Source organism: Pipistrellus hanaki (genome assembly GCF_964339955.1).
Source record: "Pipistrellus hanaki genome assembly, chromosome: 7".
Lineage (NCBI taxonomy): Eukaryota > Metazoa > Chordata > Mammalia > Chiroptera > Vespertilionidae > Pipistrellus > Pipistrellus hanaki.
The window spans coordinates 55,005,736-55,020,269 of NC_140509.1; the positions used below are offsets into that span (position 1 = coordinate 55,005,736).

General features: G+C 43.4%; 1 protein-coding gene across 1 annotated transcript in view; it reads left to right on the forward strand.

The window, feature by feature from the left end:
• Positions 1-14,534, forward strand: part of LOC311626028 (uncharacterized protein) — a gene marked incomplete at its 5' end in the record, with an annotated part of 127,856 nt that overhangs the window by 75,319 nt on the left and 38,003 nt on the right. The window contains 5 exons of the mRNA XM_084890855.1: positions 855-1,020; positions 6,431-6,569; positions 10,679-10,829; positions 12,571-12,666; positions 13,749-13,904. Coding sequence (XP_084746981.1) covers positions 855-1,020; positions 6,431-6,569; positions 10,679-10,829; positions 12,571-12,666; positions 13,749-13,904 — 708 coding nt within the window. The remainder of the gene's footprint in view (positions 1-854; positions 1,021-6,430; positions 6,570-10,678; positions 10,830-12,570; positions 12,667-13,748; positions 13,905-14,534) is intronic.

Sequence of the window (14,534 nt, forward strand, 5' to 3'; positions counted from 1 at the left end):
CCACAGTGAGATATCATCTCACACCTGTCAGGATAGCTGTTATTAAAAAGCGACCTGGACATGTAGCTCAGTTGGTTAGAGCATCGTCTGGAGATGCCAAGGTTGTGGGTTTGATCTCAGTCAGGGCACATACAAGACAGCATAAATAAGTGGGAAAACACTTCGCTCTCTCTCTCCCTCTTTCTCTAGAATCAATAAATTAAAATTTAAAAAAAGACAAGAGACAAATGTTGCCACGGATGTGGAGAAAAGGGAACCCTTGTTCACTGGGGATGGGAATGTACTGGTATAGCCATTATGGAAAACAGTATGAAGATTCCTCAAAAATTTAAAAAAAATAGAACTAACCTTTCTTCCATTGAAGAATTTTTAAATTATATATATTCAGTTAGATCATAATTTTACACTTTTCTCCCACTGAAACATTAATATTTATGATCTAGAGTTTGATTTTTAGTTATTTATTTGTTTTTTTAGTTATATTTTTAAACTGTGTTGATAAATCTCTATGGGTCCCTCACAGGAGTTTCTTTGTGACCCTTGTAATTTATCAGTGGTCATACAAGCTTTTATTTTATGTAAGGCCACCCATGGCTTTAAACAAAGAGGAACACACTGCTTTAAACTCCCCATTCAAGGAGTCACCTTGTCCAAAAGCATACAACCCAGTTTATCAATGTTTGTTGTTCTGTTTTTCAGATGTTATCTTGTAATTATTATCCTGTGTTATGCTATGAAAATGTGTACCTAAATATTTGTGTTTGAATACATCATCTTTAATAGTTGCTCATGTACTTTATATGCTTCTTATAAATTTCTTAAAATTTACTTTCTTGTATTGATTTTACCCGCAGGCAGCATTTAGAGCCTTAAAGCTAACTCTACAGCTGATCGCTCCTCTCCATGACATTGTGGCCTACATTTTCAGTTTTGCTAAACTTGGGAATTTCCCAGCATGCTTTGAATTTCCTCCAAGTCCTAATCCTTTGAAAGGTGACTGGGGAGGAACTGAGGGCATTGGTAAGTGATTAATGATAATTAGATCATCTTCAATATTCAGTTAGAATTCTGTGAAGCTCTTCCTCTATTTCCACCCCCAACCCCAGCTTTACTCAGATATCATTGACAAATAAAATTGTTTAAAACATTGTTCAGCATGATGACTTGATACACACATACATTGCAAAATGATTTCCTCATCTAGTAATTACAAAGAAGCTCTTAATGCCGAGACCGGTTTGGCTCAACGGATATAGCGTCGGCTTGGGAACTGTAGGGTCCCTGGTTCGATTCCGGTCAAGGGCATGTACCTCGGTTGTGGGCATATCCCCAGTAGGGGGTGTGCAAGAGGCAGCTGATCGATGACTCTCTCTCATAGATGTTTCTAACTCTCTATCTCTCTCCCTTCCGCTCTGTACAAAATCAATAAAATATATAATATATTTTTTAAAAAAACAAAAAAAAGAAGCTCTTAATACTTGAAAAGACAGAACTAAAATATTTTCTTATAAATTATAGTGATAAGAAGGGCAAAGGGAAAGTCCTATTATATACTGTTGCAAAACTGATTAATTCCAATTTTCCAGGTTAAACCACAAAGTATGTACACCAAGTCAGGAGTGAGGAGGCCTGGGTTTCTACCCTGCCTCTGCCACTTGGTTACTGGAAGTTGGACACTTTACTCTCCGGGTCTCTGTTTGTCCATCTGTAAAATGGGGATGATAATACCTGTCTCACAGAGATGTTCTGTAAATTAAAATCTATGTAAAAATTCTAAAAGGATGTATAAGCCCCACTACATATTAGTGCTCTTTCATCCCCTGTCTCTTCCTGGATTTCGTGAACTGACAGGACGAGGAAAGCCAAGCATTCACCATCAGGAAGCTTGCAGACAGCCCTTAATTAGCTCACAGTGGCCCAATGGTCCTGTCATGAGAATGATTGAGGCTTTAGTGTTACCTTCCCAGTGCTAATCCATGAACTCTAACTCAGTACTAGGTCCTAAGATAAATGCACAGGATTCTGAAATGCTTTGTAACCTGGGTTTACCAGAAGCAGGGAAACTGACCTTGTTATTTTAATAATTTGACTCCTGTCTAAATTATGCCATTAGTCATGTAAAGATTAATAGCAATCTAAACTAATAAAAGAGAAAAATGCAAATTGGCCATACCTTTGTGCCACCCACCAGCCAATCAGGAGTGAGTATGCAAATTATCCCAACAACAATGGAGTGTTAATTTGTATACAAAGGTATAGAGTGGGACGCTTGTGTTGTCACCATGGCAACGAAGCAGGCATTCTGCCGCTCCAGCCACTCAGGGCCTCTGGGCTGTGTGGGAAGGCAGAAAGGAGGCTTCAGGCCAGAAGTGCCAGCAGAAGAATGGGGAAGGAAGACCATTCTTGCATGAATCTTCGTGCATTGGGCCTCTAGTGTATTATAACATAGGATTTTAAGGGATGAGAAGCACCAGCAAAATGAGGGAATATGCCTACTGAAATCTAGTGGTCTTCAATGTAATAGAATTGGAATCTTTTCCTCTCTGGTGGGTGCATAAAGGAAATATGCTTATGGTGCCCCTGACTAGCTTGCCGGTAGATTTTCACTGTGCTAATGAACTCCGAAGGGATCTGTAAGCCTTCAGGTAGGAGACACAGGGGAGGGTGTGCGTGGTGATCCATGAGGAAGATCATGCCTGTGTCTGAGGACAGGCAGCCTGAAGATGGGGCGGGGTTGGTGCTGCCTCGGAAGAAAGCACTGAAGTGTTGCCAAAGAACGAGCTTCCAAAACAGCTGGCAAGTCTTCAATAGAAGCATCAGGGATTAGAGAAGTTCCAAAGCTCTTAGATCCTTTCCTTTTACCAATTCAGGAACTGCTGTATAAAGAGGTCTCCTCAGAAAATAAGCTGACTCTCTTTGGGGAGCTTCTGGATGTTTCCATGGTGTGGGGAGCTGAGCTTCAGATGAGGGACGGAGAAAGGAGGATGTTCCAGGAAAAATGCCGTCCCTGCCCTTGAAATGGGGGGACAGGTGCTTTATGGAGATGAGCTAGAAGCTGAGATAGAGCCGGAGCCACGTTTTCAAAGGAGGCCATTGCACAGGAAGTCCTAAGGCCTGCAGGGAAGGTGATCTAGGGAGCCTTGTCCTCACCTGAATCCATGGAGAAAAATAGGATGGATGGTCCTGACAAGGCAAGCAAAGGGCAGGGGCAAAGACAGCGACAGGATGACCTGTGGCCAGGCCAAAGACTGCTGAGCCCACCAGCATGACCCTGAGGAACAGTGGGAAATGAGGCCAAACGACTGAGGAGCTAGAATGCAGGATGAAGGGAATTGGTTTCTTACTATTTATATACTTATGAACTGAAATCATCATCGACATAAGTGTGGGATTGCAGACGCACACCTTGTGTTGCCAGCAAAAACTTTTGTGCTCCAAGAGGATGTGCAAAGCTTTGCATATTCCGCTTGGCTGAAAATAGATAAAGAGAAAGTTGAACTAAAAAAAAAAAAAAAAAAAAAAAAAAAACTCCCACTCTAAAAGGATCATTTAAAAAAGACTAGGCTGTCCAGTTCCTGGCCTGCTTCACAGAGGAAGCACGGAGAACCAGGGTGAAAAGATGAGATGGTCTGTTCATACCCTCCCCAACTCCCTCCTGCCATCCCAGAGCTATTTGGATTGGGTGAGATGGCTTTTGTGGACATGTTTGCTATAAAACATTTGCAAAGGGACACAGCGTTTTAGCATTGGTCCTCCCACTTGACTGAGGAGGCAGCTCTTAGACAGGCGTCCTAAGCGGACAGCTCTGCGACCCCTGCCAGATTCCCTCCTTCCGTGAAAGCCAGCAGCTCCCCGGGGAGACCGCGAGAAGCAGAGGATGTAATCAGAACGTGGGAGTTTACGCTGCGACTTCCTGGTCAGGATTAGGAGGCCAATTAAAGCCCAGATGCTGCACACTCATCCTGGTGTTTCAGGAACTCTGGAGACAAAGGAGGAACAGGGTGTACTGCCTCTGAGGAGTCATGTGAAGACAGGGCCCTGGGGGAAAGGCTCGTTTGTTTCCAGGTGCAGGTTTTCTCCCAACCCCACCACCAGGACCACAGTCAACCCTCTACCCCGTCCTCAGACAGGCTGCCTTCCCAGCCAGTCCCAGCCACCTCCCCTCCCAGCGGCAGTGTGGCCCCACAAAGACAGGGAAGCCTGAATGAGGACTCTAAAATCAATAAGGAACAAAGGAAGGACAGTCCCTCCGTCCCACCTATATCTTCATGAACATGCCACCTATCCCAGGGAAGAGTTTTGCCGGGAAGTGATCAGGTAACAGTGCACACACAGAGCCATACGAACAGCAATGGAAATAATATGAGGAGAAAGTCACCCATAACTCAGTCACTCCAACAAGTGAAATATTTTTCATCACCTTTACTCCCTCCTAGCCCCTGCCCAAATACACTTTACACTTACCCTTAACAGAGCTTCAATCACAGGGCATGTGCAGCTGCGTTTTTTTTTTTGTTTTTTTTTTCCTTGTCATTGCGGAGGATTATAAACGTTTCACCCCGGTTGCTGCTTAGACAGAGCGTGTTGCTTACAGAGCAAACACACCAGGCCTTGAGCAAATAAGGCTCACTGCCCACCCCTCCTCCACCCACCATGGAAGTTCTTGTACAATTTATTCTAACCTGACTCCTCTTCTGGTGGAAATTCCTTTTTCAGCCCAATATGACTGTCAGATTTATAGGAGTCGTAAAAAGTTTGATGATTAAACCAAATTCATTTGGAGCTGGGAAAATATCAAAACACATTTTTCTGTTGTGCGTAAAACATCAAATGCGCATGAAACCTGGACTGCTCATCTTTCCCCAAAGCCAGGAGAGTATCACTGCAAGTATCAGGAGCCATCCTCAGTCCTGGTTCTACCTCATCGGCTCTGAGGCAGCTTCCCCACTCCCTCGGTTCCTCTGACTTGGAAATATGGGAGGAGATCCAGTGCCAGACCAGGCAGTGCAGAGGCTGCTCAGGTCTGGTCAGACTGTTGGGACAGAGTAACTCCAAAATGGCCCTGGGTCTCCCAACCAACTCACTTCTGCCTTGGGCTACATAACAGGCACCGTGATCAATTTCCACGGTCCTTCTTTTCCCATGGCCGGGATGTCCTCTCAAGTAGAAAGCTATTTCTGTCCTCACAGGAAGTTGCCAAGCAGTTCAGATAGCTGGCATGCTGTAACCCAGCAAGTGTGCCCCCGTCCCCACTCCCCATGTTCCCTAAAGGCTCATCGTTTTCTTCTTGTGCTCTCCCCTTCTGACCAGCTCCTTTCCTAGACCATCACAGAGACCACATAGACCCAGGCCAGCTTCTTCAATCCAGCATTGAGTGCCCCCAAAGGTGCCTAACGTAAATTTCCATCCAGAACACATACAAATCTACTCATATGCAGTCTACTTTTTCAGTAAGAGTCCAAGAAATAAGCCAATTTTGGAACTCTTGTCATCTACTCCTTAAATGACAAGCATCTCCTAGAAGTGTGTGTGTGTGTGTGTGTGTACATGTACACATCTACGCGTGTATATTGTTTGCTTGCCTTGGATAGTTTGAGTCTTCTTTAACTCAGAGCCAGCTGCAGGATGAGTCAGTGACAGAGAAGGCTGTTTGGGTGGCATGGCCATGAGAAATGAGTGCTGGGCTATAGTAATTTCAAGCCCCTAAGGGGTCTACTGAGTCCTATATTTTCCAATTCCTTGCAATATGTCTTTTTAATCTTTTTAGAGACTCTAGCCCTATATATTTTAAAACTTTCTTTTAGAAGTCTTTTCGGGGGGGGGGGGAAATATATATATATATATATATATATATATATATATATATATATATATATATATATATAGTTGTGTGTTTTTTTGAGTATTTGAAGGAATTTTATCTTATACTAGTGGCCCAATGCACGAAATTCATGCAAGGGGCTCGGCCTTCGCAGCCCCAGCTGCCTCTCGGCCCCGCCCACTGGTTGTCCCAGAAGGTTGTTCTGGAAAGTCATTCTGGAAGGTCATTCCATTGTCAGGTTAATTACCATTTTAGCTCTTTATTATATAGGATTTTGAGAGAATTTTAAAGTATAATGTGAGTCTTCTCAATTTAACATCTCCCCCCTTTTTTAAAGACTGCAAGAGAGAGAGTCAGGAATCAAAAGCCTTTCCTTATTCTGCTGAAAAGCAAAATCAGTTTTTATCTTCCGAAGGAAGGAAGGAAGGAAAGTGACACAGAGCTTGGGTTCTAGAACAGAATGTTTTTCTGGACTTCCAAACCATAATTAGCATTCTCACAAACAAAAAGAAAAGGTAAACAGTTATTTGGGAGGTGAAATGATGGTTCACTGGATTAGCTAACGTAGCTGGTATTTCACACTATCTCCTCATGTTGTCCGTCTTCCAGTGTCTGAGCTTCAAGGGCTACAGAAAATGATTGACAGCCTCGAGAGTCCCCAAGACCCCACCCAGGTGTCCCAGGCGCTCCTCCTCCGGAGGGAGGTCATGTTTCTGCAATTCGATGCTGCAGTGAGGCACCTCATCCGGTAAGGGCCCGAGCGCTAATCCTGTCTAGTAAATTCTGAAGGGCAGATGTTTCTGAGTGACCATCGAGGGAGACCACTCTTAGCAAGATTAGAGAACAAACCTTAAATAGTCAGGGGCACAGCCCAATCCAGAACACTGTGGCTACCAGCTGTGTTCTGCCACAAAGGCCATGGATATGGACTGTGTTCTTGTCGGATAATTTATAGTCTTGATTTTCTTAAAGGTGATTTCAGTGCAGTTAGTTTGCATAACAATTGCTGCTTTCAATATTCAGATGATTTTATTGGGAAAAATATTTTTATACTTCTGAAGATGATTCTTTCCAAGAGTTTTGTTTATTGTTTTCAGCCCTTAACTACCTTTCAGAAGATCAGAGCTTGCCCTGTACTTCTGAAGCCAATGGAATCGGCTACCTGAGTTGTTATAAATAAATAAATCTAGCCCTGGCCTTGAAGGTAGTAAGCACTCTGCATATAAAAAGAATGTTTAACTGGTTAATTAATCGTGACTGATGAGGAAATTCGTTTGGATAAAGAGTCACTGTTTCCAGTATAAATAATACGTTTTGTGTAGGAAGGAAAGAAGGCAGTCCTAGGGGTCTCTCCTTATCCTTAAATTGCCAACACTCATTAATGTCCTTTGATTCGTTCTCTGGGAGTATTTAGTCAATGAGGAAGACCTGGGAGGCAGGGAGTGCTCTCCGCTGTGGATCACTCCCCACCCCCCACCCCACCCCGAAGTGTGGGTGTCCATAGAGGATGGAAGTGTGAGGACTGTACTGAACTATATTTGCTCTCTGTACTCTGCCTTTTCCACACTGTGAGCATCAGGGGACTGGATCCGGCTCATTTGTCTTCTTTTTATTGACAGAGCTTTCTGAGCTATAGCCTCGTCAAGCAGGAAGGATTGAAAGGCTCGAATTGTCAGGATGGCCATTTATTAGCCTTCTGGGCTCTGAAACCCCAAGTCAGAATTTGCAATGAGTTTACATAGGGTGAAGAAAAAGGACTATACCCCAAAAGGTTTTTTGGGGGGTTTCAGCTACATGGGGTTCAGCTTGCTATGGTTCTCCCAAGGGACCGCTCTCCTTCCCCCCAGGAATTGCTTGTGGGGCTTTCTTGGTCCTGGCACACTCAGTCTGCAGGAAGGGAGGGCCCTGTGGCCTATGTCTGAGTACGTAATACCCACAAGGCCAGGGGTAAGGTCATTTCTTTATGACAACTCAGGTAGCCGATTCAGAAAGTGTCAGGACCAGAACCAGAACCTAGGTGCACTGATTCCAAAACCTGAGAACTGGGTGGGTGCCAGACAGCAGTATTGATAGAAAAGGGGACTCTGAAGAGAAGTCTCCTACTAACCTGGTATCACTGGAATCCGAAAGAACTTCTGGGACTTAGTCCCACTTTTTTTACCCTACGTAAATCCCTTGCAAAATCTGACTTGCTGTTTCGGAGCCCAGAGACGGGAGAAAAAGAGAAGCTGAACAGTAAATGGCATCCATCTTGCTGGTTTTATTTAGTGCTGAACCTGCAAACAAGGAAAAATCCTTAGGTAATCAAAGAGACAGGAAGCTTGGGAGTGTCCTCGCCCTTCCCAGCACTCACCACCTCGGAGCAAATATGATTGTTTACCCCAGGAAAATTTCTGCTTATGTAAACTGAAGACTTCTTAGCGTTTGAAAAAGAAAGAACTGAACTCTTAGCTAGCAGGAGAGCAGCATGCTCCCATAGACTAGGGCCGTGGTAGGCAAACCGCGGCTCGCGGATCACATGCGGCTCTTTGGCCCCTTGAGTATGGCTCTTCCACAAAATACCACGGCCTGAGTGAGTCTGTTTTGAAGAAGTGGTGTTAGAAGAAGTTTATGTTTAAAAAATTTGGCTCTCAAAAGAAATTTCAATCGTTGTACTGTTGATATTTGGCTCTGTTGACTAATGAATGAGCCAGGGGAAGAGGACATTCTCTGCCATGCAGGGCCACAGAGGAATTGCATTTGGGAACAGAGTGAAAAACCAGGGGCTGTGGAAAGCAGACTTTGTGCATTGGGAGCATATGGTATCCCCAAGTTTCCATGGGAGCATACAATTGGTTCATTTAAATAATTTTGTGGTATACAATTTTTATAAGTATTTATTTGAACCAAATTGATGACACATGCTGGGTAGGGAACAAGATCTCAAATGCTCTGGAAAATAAAAGTTTGCAATTTCTCTCATGCATTTGAAATTAAGAAGAGAACCAAGGAAGATTGCACAAAGGTGGGAGAAAGCAAGGTGGGGATCAGTTTGCAGTACAGTAATGAGATTGTGTGTTCTCTTGCTCCCCTTAGTAATAGGGTTATCAAAGGGGGCATTTCAAAGGTGTGTTAGCCTAGATGCACAAGAACAATGGACAGAGCTGGCTTAAAAACCTTCACTAAAGAAGTTATAGCCCTGGCTGGTATGGCCCAGTTGGTTGGGCGTCGTCCCATGGCACCAAAAGACTGCCAATGTGTGGGCTCAATCACGGGTGGGGTGTGTGCAGGAGACAGCTTATTGATGTTTCTCTCCCTCTCTCTTCCTCTCTCTCTAAAATCAATTTTTATATATACCATATAAGAAATTGTATGGGGGAAGAAATGAGGAACCTTTGTAATAATATGAACAATAAAGATTGATAAAAAAAATTGTATATATACCATTTATATTTATATATACAATATATATATTTATAGGCCTGGGGCATGACTACTCACCATGGCCTGCCCAGTTAGGAATTTGTGATTTATTACAGCACCCCTTTATTGCCCACACAGAGAACGGAAACCACTCCTCAGAAATAAGCAGGGACTGCACTTGGCCCCTGTGGGGTCGGGATGGGGAGGGGAACCTGTGATTAGGCCATTCAAGGCCCTCCTGATTTTACCTGATGTCAAGGCAGCACATAATATCGGACCTTCATTTTAGGCCTCACACCTCACCTGTCTTCTCCTTCGTTCCCCGCAGAGGTGACCCGAGTTCCTGGTGGTGCTTCTAAATCATCCTGGCAGTCAGGGAGGAGTGCTCACCTCAGCCATCTCTGTTGTTGCTTAGCTGGCCCAATCCAGATCTCTTCTGGTTGGCCTGCTGCTCAGCACCCTGCCTAGACACCAATTCGGGCACTCTTCCACACTTTGATTGTCTGCTAGTTTCTGGGAGGCTGCCTCCTTTTCCTCAGTGCTAACATCTCCCTTAGTCATGCTAATCTCCTTCTTCTTTATGTCTGCTTTATGCAGCACTGGGGCCAAGCTCATTGAGGACCCAGGCAAAAGGTCCCTTCTTTTCTGGAACACCGCCCCCCTTTCTGACCCTCTTCCTACTCCTGCTTATCCTTCGTCAGGATCCTTTCTTGGTCATCCACCAGATCTAAGCTCTAGAAACAGTCTTTTCTTTTCTTTTCTTTTTTTTTTTCTAAACTCTTCCTTTTGAGTAAGAAAGTCATTATAATGTATCATGCATACTTTCTTCTCTACAGCATAGGGTATAAATTTCATCCTCTAGTCTTTAGAATTTTTGGTTCTTGATAAGCAAAGCCAAGTTTTGTTGAAAACAAAACAAATATCTTTCCCTTTCAAACTCCAGGTTCTTATTATTTAATTTAAAGTTTGATTTTACATGTCAAGAAATGTCATCTCAGCTATTGGTCTTAAAATAATCAATTCAACAAGTAACCAATATCATTGTTCTAGACTAGAGCAACAAGTGAACTGTCCAATATACAATAGTAGCCACATGTGGCTATTCAATGCAAAACTTTAAATTAATATTGATTTAGATTTAAATAAAATTTAAAATTCAGTTCCTCAGTTGCAGTAGCCACATTTCAGTTGCTCAACAGCTGGTGGTGGTTATCATCTTGGACAATAACATATAGAACATGTCCACATTTAGGAAGTTCTATTGCTCATTGCTACCATCCGCTTGAGAGCTGTGAATTGTGGAAGTGAAGGGGAATGTGTAACGAAGGTGAGGGATGAGGTCCCAGAGGAAGGAACCTGTTAATGTCTCTCATCTTGCTAACGTAACTGAAGAAAGTTTTGAATACTAGAAGCTTAAGTAACTGCTTTTCATGACATTCCCTCTGTTTTTGGTAGGACATTTTTGACAGCTGGGAATGCTCCTGCCTGCCAGTCAGTCACAGACGGCTTGTGCCATGGGCTGCCACCGCTGAGCAACTCACTGATAAAGAGCATTTTTGCTTCACAGCTCAGCCTGCCCCAGCCACTGGATCCACAGAGCCTCCAGGTGTGTTGAGAGGTATTTTATACCTATGAAAGGTGTGTTGTGCATAGGGGATTTCGTCACTTTGTGTCCGTTTGGGGTAAATATCGCTGGGACTCTCAGAGCTCTCCTGCACTCCAGTCTTGGTTGGCTTCCCTCCGCTCACAGGGAAGAGCAGTGTGGCCCCACAGCCAGCTGTTATCCCCAGTCAGGGTTGTTAACTCCAAACTGCTCAACAGGCTAATTGGGGCAAAACTTATCTGCTCACACCTGGTGGCAAAACCAACATTTGATCTTTTTCATTCAAGAAATAATGAAAGCAATTACAATACATAAATTAGGCAGCAGCTGGGTTTTGAACAGCCCTGCCTACAGCAGGTGTTAGCAAATGTAATCCTGGCCACTATTATCGCTCCTGGGCACCAACAATATTACCAGCCTTCTACAACTAAAGAACTTAAGGTTCAGGAAGCCCAGAGATCAGGCTGCCAGGTGGACATGGCAGCACCAGCTCACAAACTGCATTAGTTATCTAAGGCTGCCATACCTCAAAACTTAGCATATTAAAACAATACACAGTCATCATCTCATATGGTTTCTGGGCTCGGGAATTTGGGAACAGCTCCGCTGAGTAGTTCTGGCTCAGGAGGCCACCTAAGGTGTTGGCCTGTGCTGTAGTCACCTCAAGGTTCTTCTGGAGGGGAATTTCCCCAGAGTGAATGAATCAAAAGAGAGAACCCAAGATGGGAGTTACATTCGCTTTATTACCTAATTTCAGAAGTGACATGCATCACCTTTGCCACATTCTATTCCTTGGATTGAGCCACTGATTTCATCACACACCAAGGGGGTGGGGGCTGAGAATTAAACTCCACCTCTTAATGGGAACAGTAGCAAAAATTGGTGGACACCTGTCAAAGCACCTCACAAGCCTAGGTCTTTTGACTCCAAAACCTCCAGCCTAATGTTTTTATGTAGTAATGCCCACATCAACCCCATGGAAGTCTCACGCTTCTACCTTCCCTAGCTATAAGACAATGACTCCTGGCCCAAGCCTTGACCCTCTCTTAGACCCAGAAGACAAGGTTGGACCATGACCATTGGGTCTGTTCCTTCTGCCTTTGGGTGTTGCCTGCAATTAGGCAGATACAGTTATCTTAACTCCCTGCCAGCTGCATCAACTCCAGGTCTAGCAACTGTCTGAAGCCAGTACCAGGTCTGGAAGTGTCAGATGGGGTCAGCTGGGGTCAGCTGGACAGGTCTGCTATATCCAGGGCTGCTTGTGATATAAGCAGTGCTACGAGGAGTAGGGGATGCCGAGGCTGTTGGACAGTGATGTGGAGAAGATGGTGTAACATTGTGGCATTGATTTTGAGTTGTTACTTAGAATTGAATCACAATGGTGATTAAAGATAAATTTTTAAGATTTCTAGTATCGAGAACATTTTAAACTTACTTTAAGTTATAAATATGTCCCATTGGTCTTATACTGTTCTGGAACTTGCAAACGATGTTCTGACTAGTTACACTGAAGTCTTGAGTACCCTGTGTTTAGCCACTTTCTGAAAAATTAATTTAACAAAATCAGATTATAACTCTCTCCTCTACATCATTAGGAACAACACATTAAGAACTATTTCTATATAATAAATAAATCATCCCACCATACTTTGGGGTGCAGACAGAGTTATCCTGTTCTTATACAGATGTCTATTACTTATGGGCACAGGACAGCATTATCACGTTTGTTATTTGCTCTTTCAAGGCATCTGTGCTGTTCCCTTGGAGAACGTTTCTAGAAGATGGAGGACCGTTTCCAGTTATGAGTAGCAGCCCAGATACCCTGGAATATAATATGCAGGTAGGATAGATCTTCCCACTTGTCACAGAAGTAACTGAATACAGACTGCAAAGCTAGTGTCATTGGGACATAAGTCAGATCCTCCACCCTCTAGCCCGTGGTGAATAATGGGTGAGATAACCAGGGTGTTTTATAATGAGGCCGTAAACCCGATGACTGTAAGTTGAAGCATGTTCTCTTACCTCAAAAGAGAATCCTGGTCTGAGCTGGTATCAGCCTTGGTTGTAAATGCAGATTCCTGCGATCCATAATGATCTGGAAGAGAGGCCAGCCTTTCCCAGTCGCTCTGTGAGCCTCTTAGAGAAGCACCCAGGCTGGCAGCTCAGACACATGTGACTTCTGACCCGTCTGTGAATAGTGATAGGAAGAGAACTCCGTAAGCAGAACTCACACAGAGAATTTTTTTTTCAATGATGTGTTTTCCCTCCAATTATTTAAGCAAATATTATATTTTCATTTTTAAAAATATAAAATATGGGGAAAAATTTAAGAACAACATGGAAATCAATCATAAATTTGCTTCAAAATAATATGGAGGTGGGGAGTGGTGGCAATGGGGCAGAACTTGCCATAAGTTGGTAGTTTGGGGAGCTGGTGGTGGGAATGATTCTATTAGCTTTTGTATATGCTCAGTGTTCTCCATAAGTCAAAAGTGTGGGTTTTCCAAGTAAAATAGTAAGAATGCTAAAAAAAATTATGGCCTCCCACCAGGAGACAATCACAATTCACTTCACATTTTGAGTTATCTTTCCCCAGTATTTTCCTGATGCATACATGTGTTTGTATCTGTACTTTTAAAGGAAACTTGGCATCACACTAGACATTCGCCATGTACAGGTACCACTGGGAAACGTGGACATTCATACAGAGCCAAAAGTCTGATATGAAGTTCCAAGAAGACTTTGAGTTAGAAATGGTACTCTGATTATTATGGAATTTTTTAATAGCTGAGAAGTCAGGGCTTGTAAACATAATTATTTCTAGTTTTCTCCCCAAAAGCTATACATAAAGAATACATAGAAGTCTTCAAAAATGGATGTTTTTATTTTGTTTTGTTTTGTTTTGTTTTGTTTTGTTTTTAGCTGTGCCTCTGTAGGCTGAGTGACCGTGACCTCAAGGTGGCTCATGGAGAGCTGGTGGACATGCAACTGCTAATGGGAGATGTACTTCTGAGTAGTTATCATATGATCGTGGAGGGCCCCCCAGGACAGCAGGGCACACTAGACGAAAATACACAGGTATTCTTGGTGAACAGTCTACATAGTTGGCCAATGTTATGTTGTCCTAAAGGACCTTCCGGTTTGGAGATAGATGAGAAAGCCACATCTGACAAACCCATGTGCTCTCTTCTCAGTACCTTCCTGCAAGCCGGTCCTTCTGGTGGAAAAATTCCTTCTTCTCTCACTTTCTGCTTCATCATCCAATGAACTCCTACTTATCCTTCAGGTTTTAACTTTCAAACCAGCTTTCTGAATGCCTTTTCTGGTCTTCCATCTTTAAGCAAATGCCCTCTGTGCCAATTAGGGTGCACCTGCCATAAATAACAGGTTGTCCCACTAGCCATGACTTAAATTAGAGGAGTGTGTTAATCTTTCAAAACAAGATTAGAAGGAGGTAGGTCAGGTTAGGAAAGCCACTCAGTAGGTGCCAGTACCCAGCTCTGCCATCCTGGTGTGTCAGCAAATGCCTCCCTCATCCTTGTAAAATGAAAAGAGGAGCAAAAAGCTTTCTCCTTAGGAGGCTTTATCTTTTTATCAAGGAGGAAAGAACATTCTAGAAACCTCCCAATAGACTTTTCTGTGTCTAACAGGTCCACTTCAGACCTTTTGGTGAGAAAGGAAGTGTATTCAGATGCACCATCTAAATTT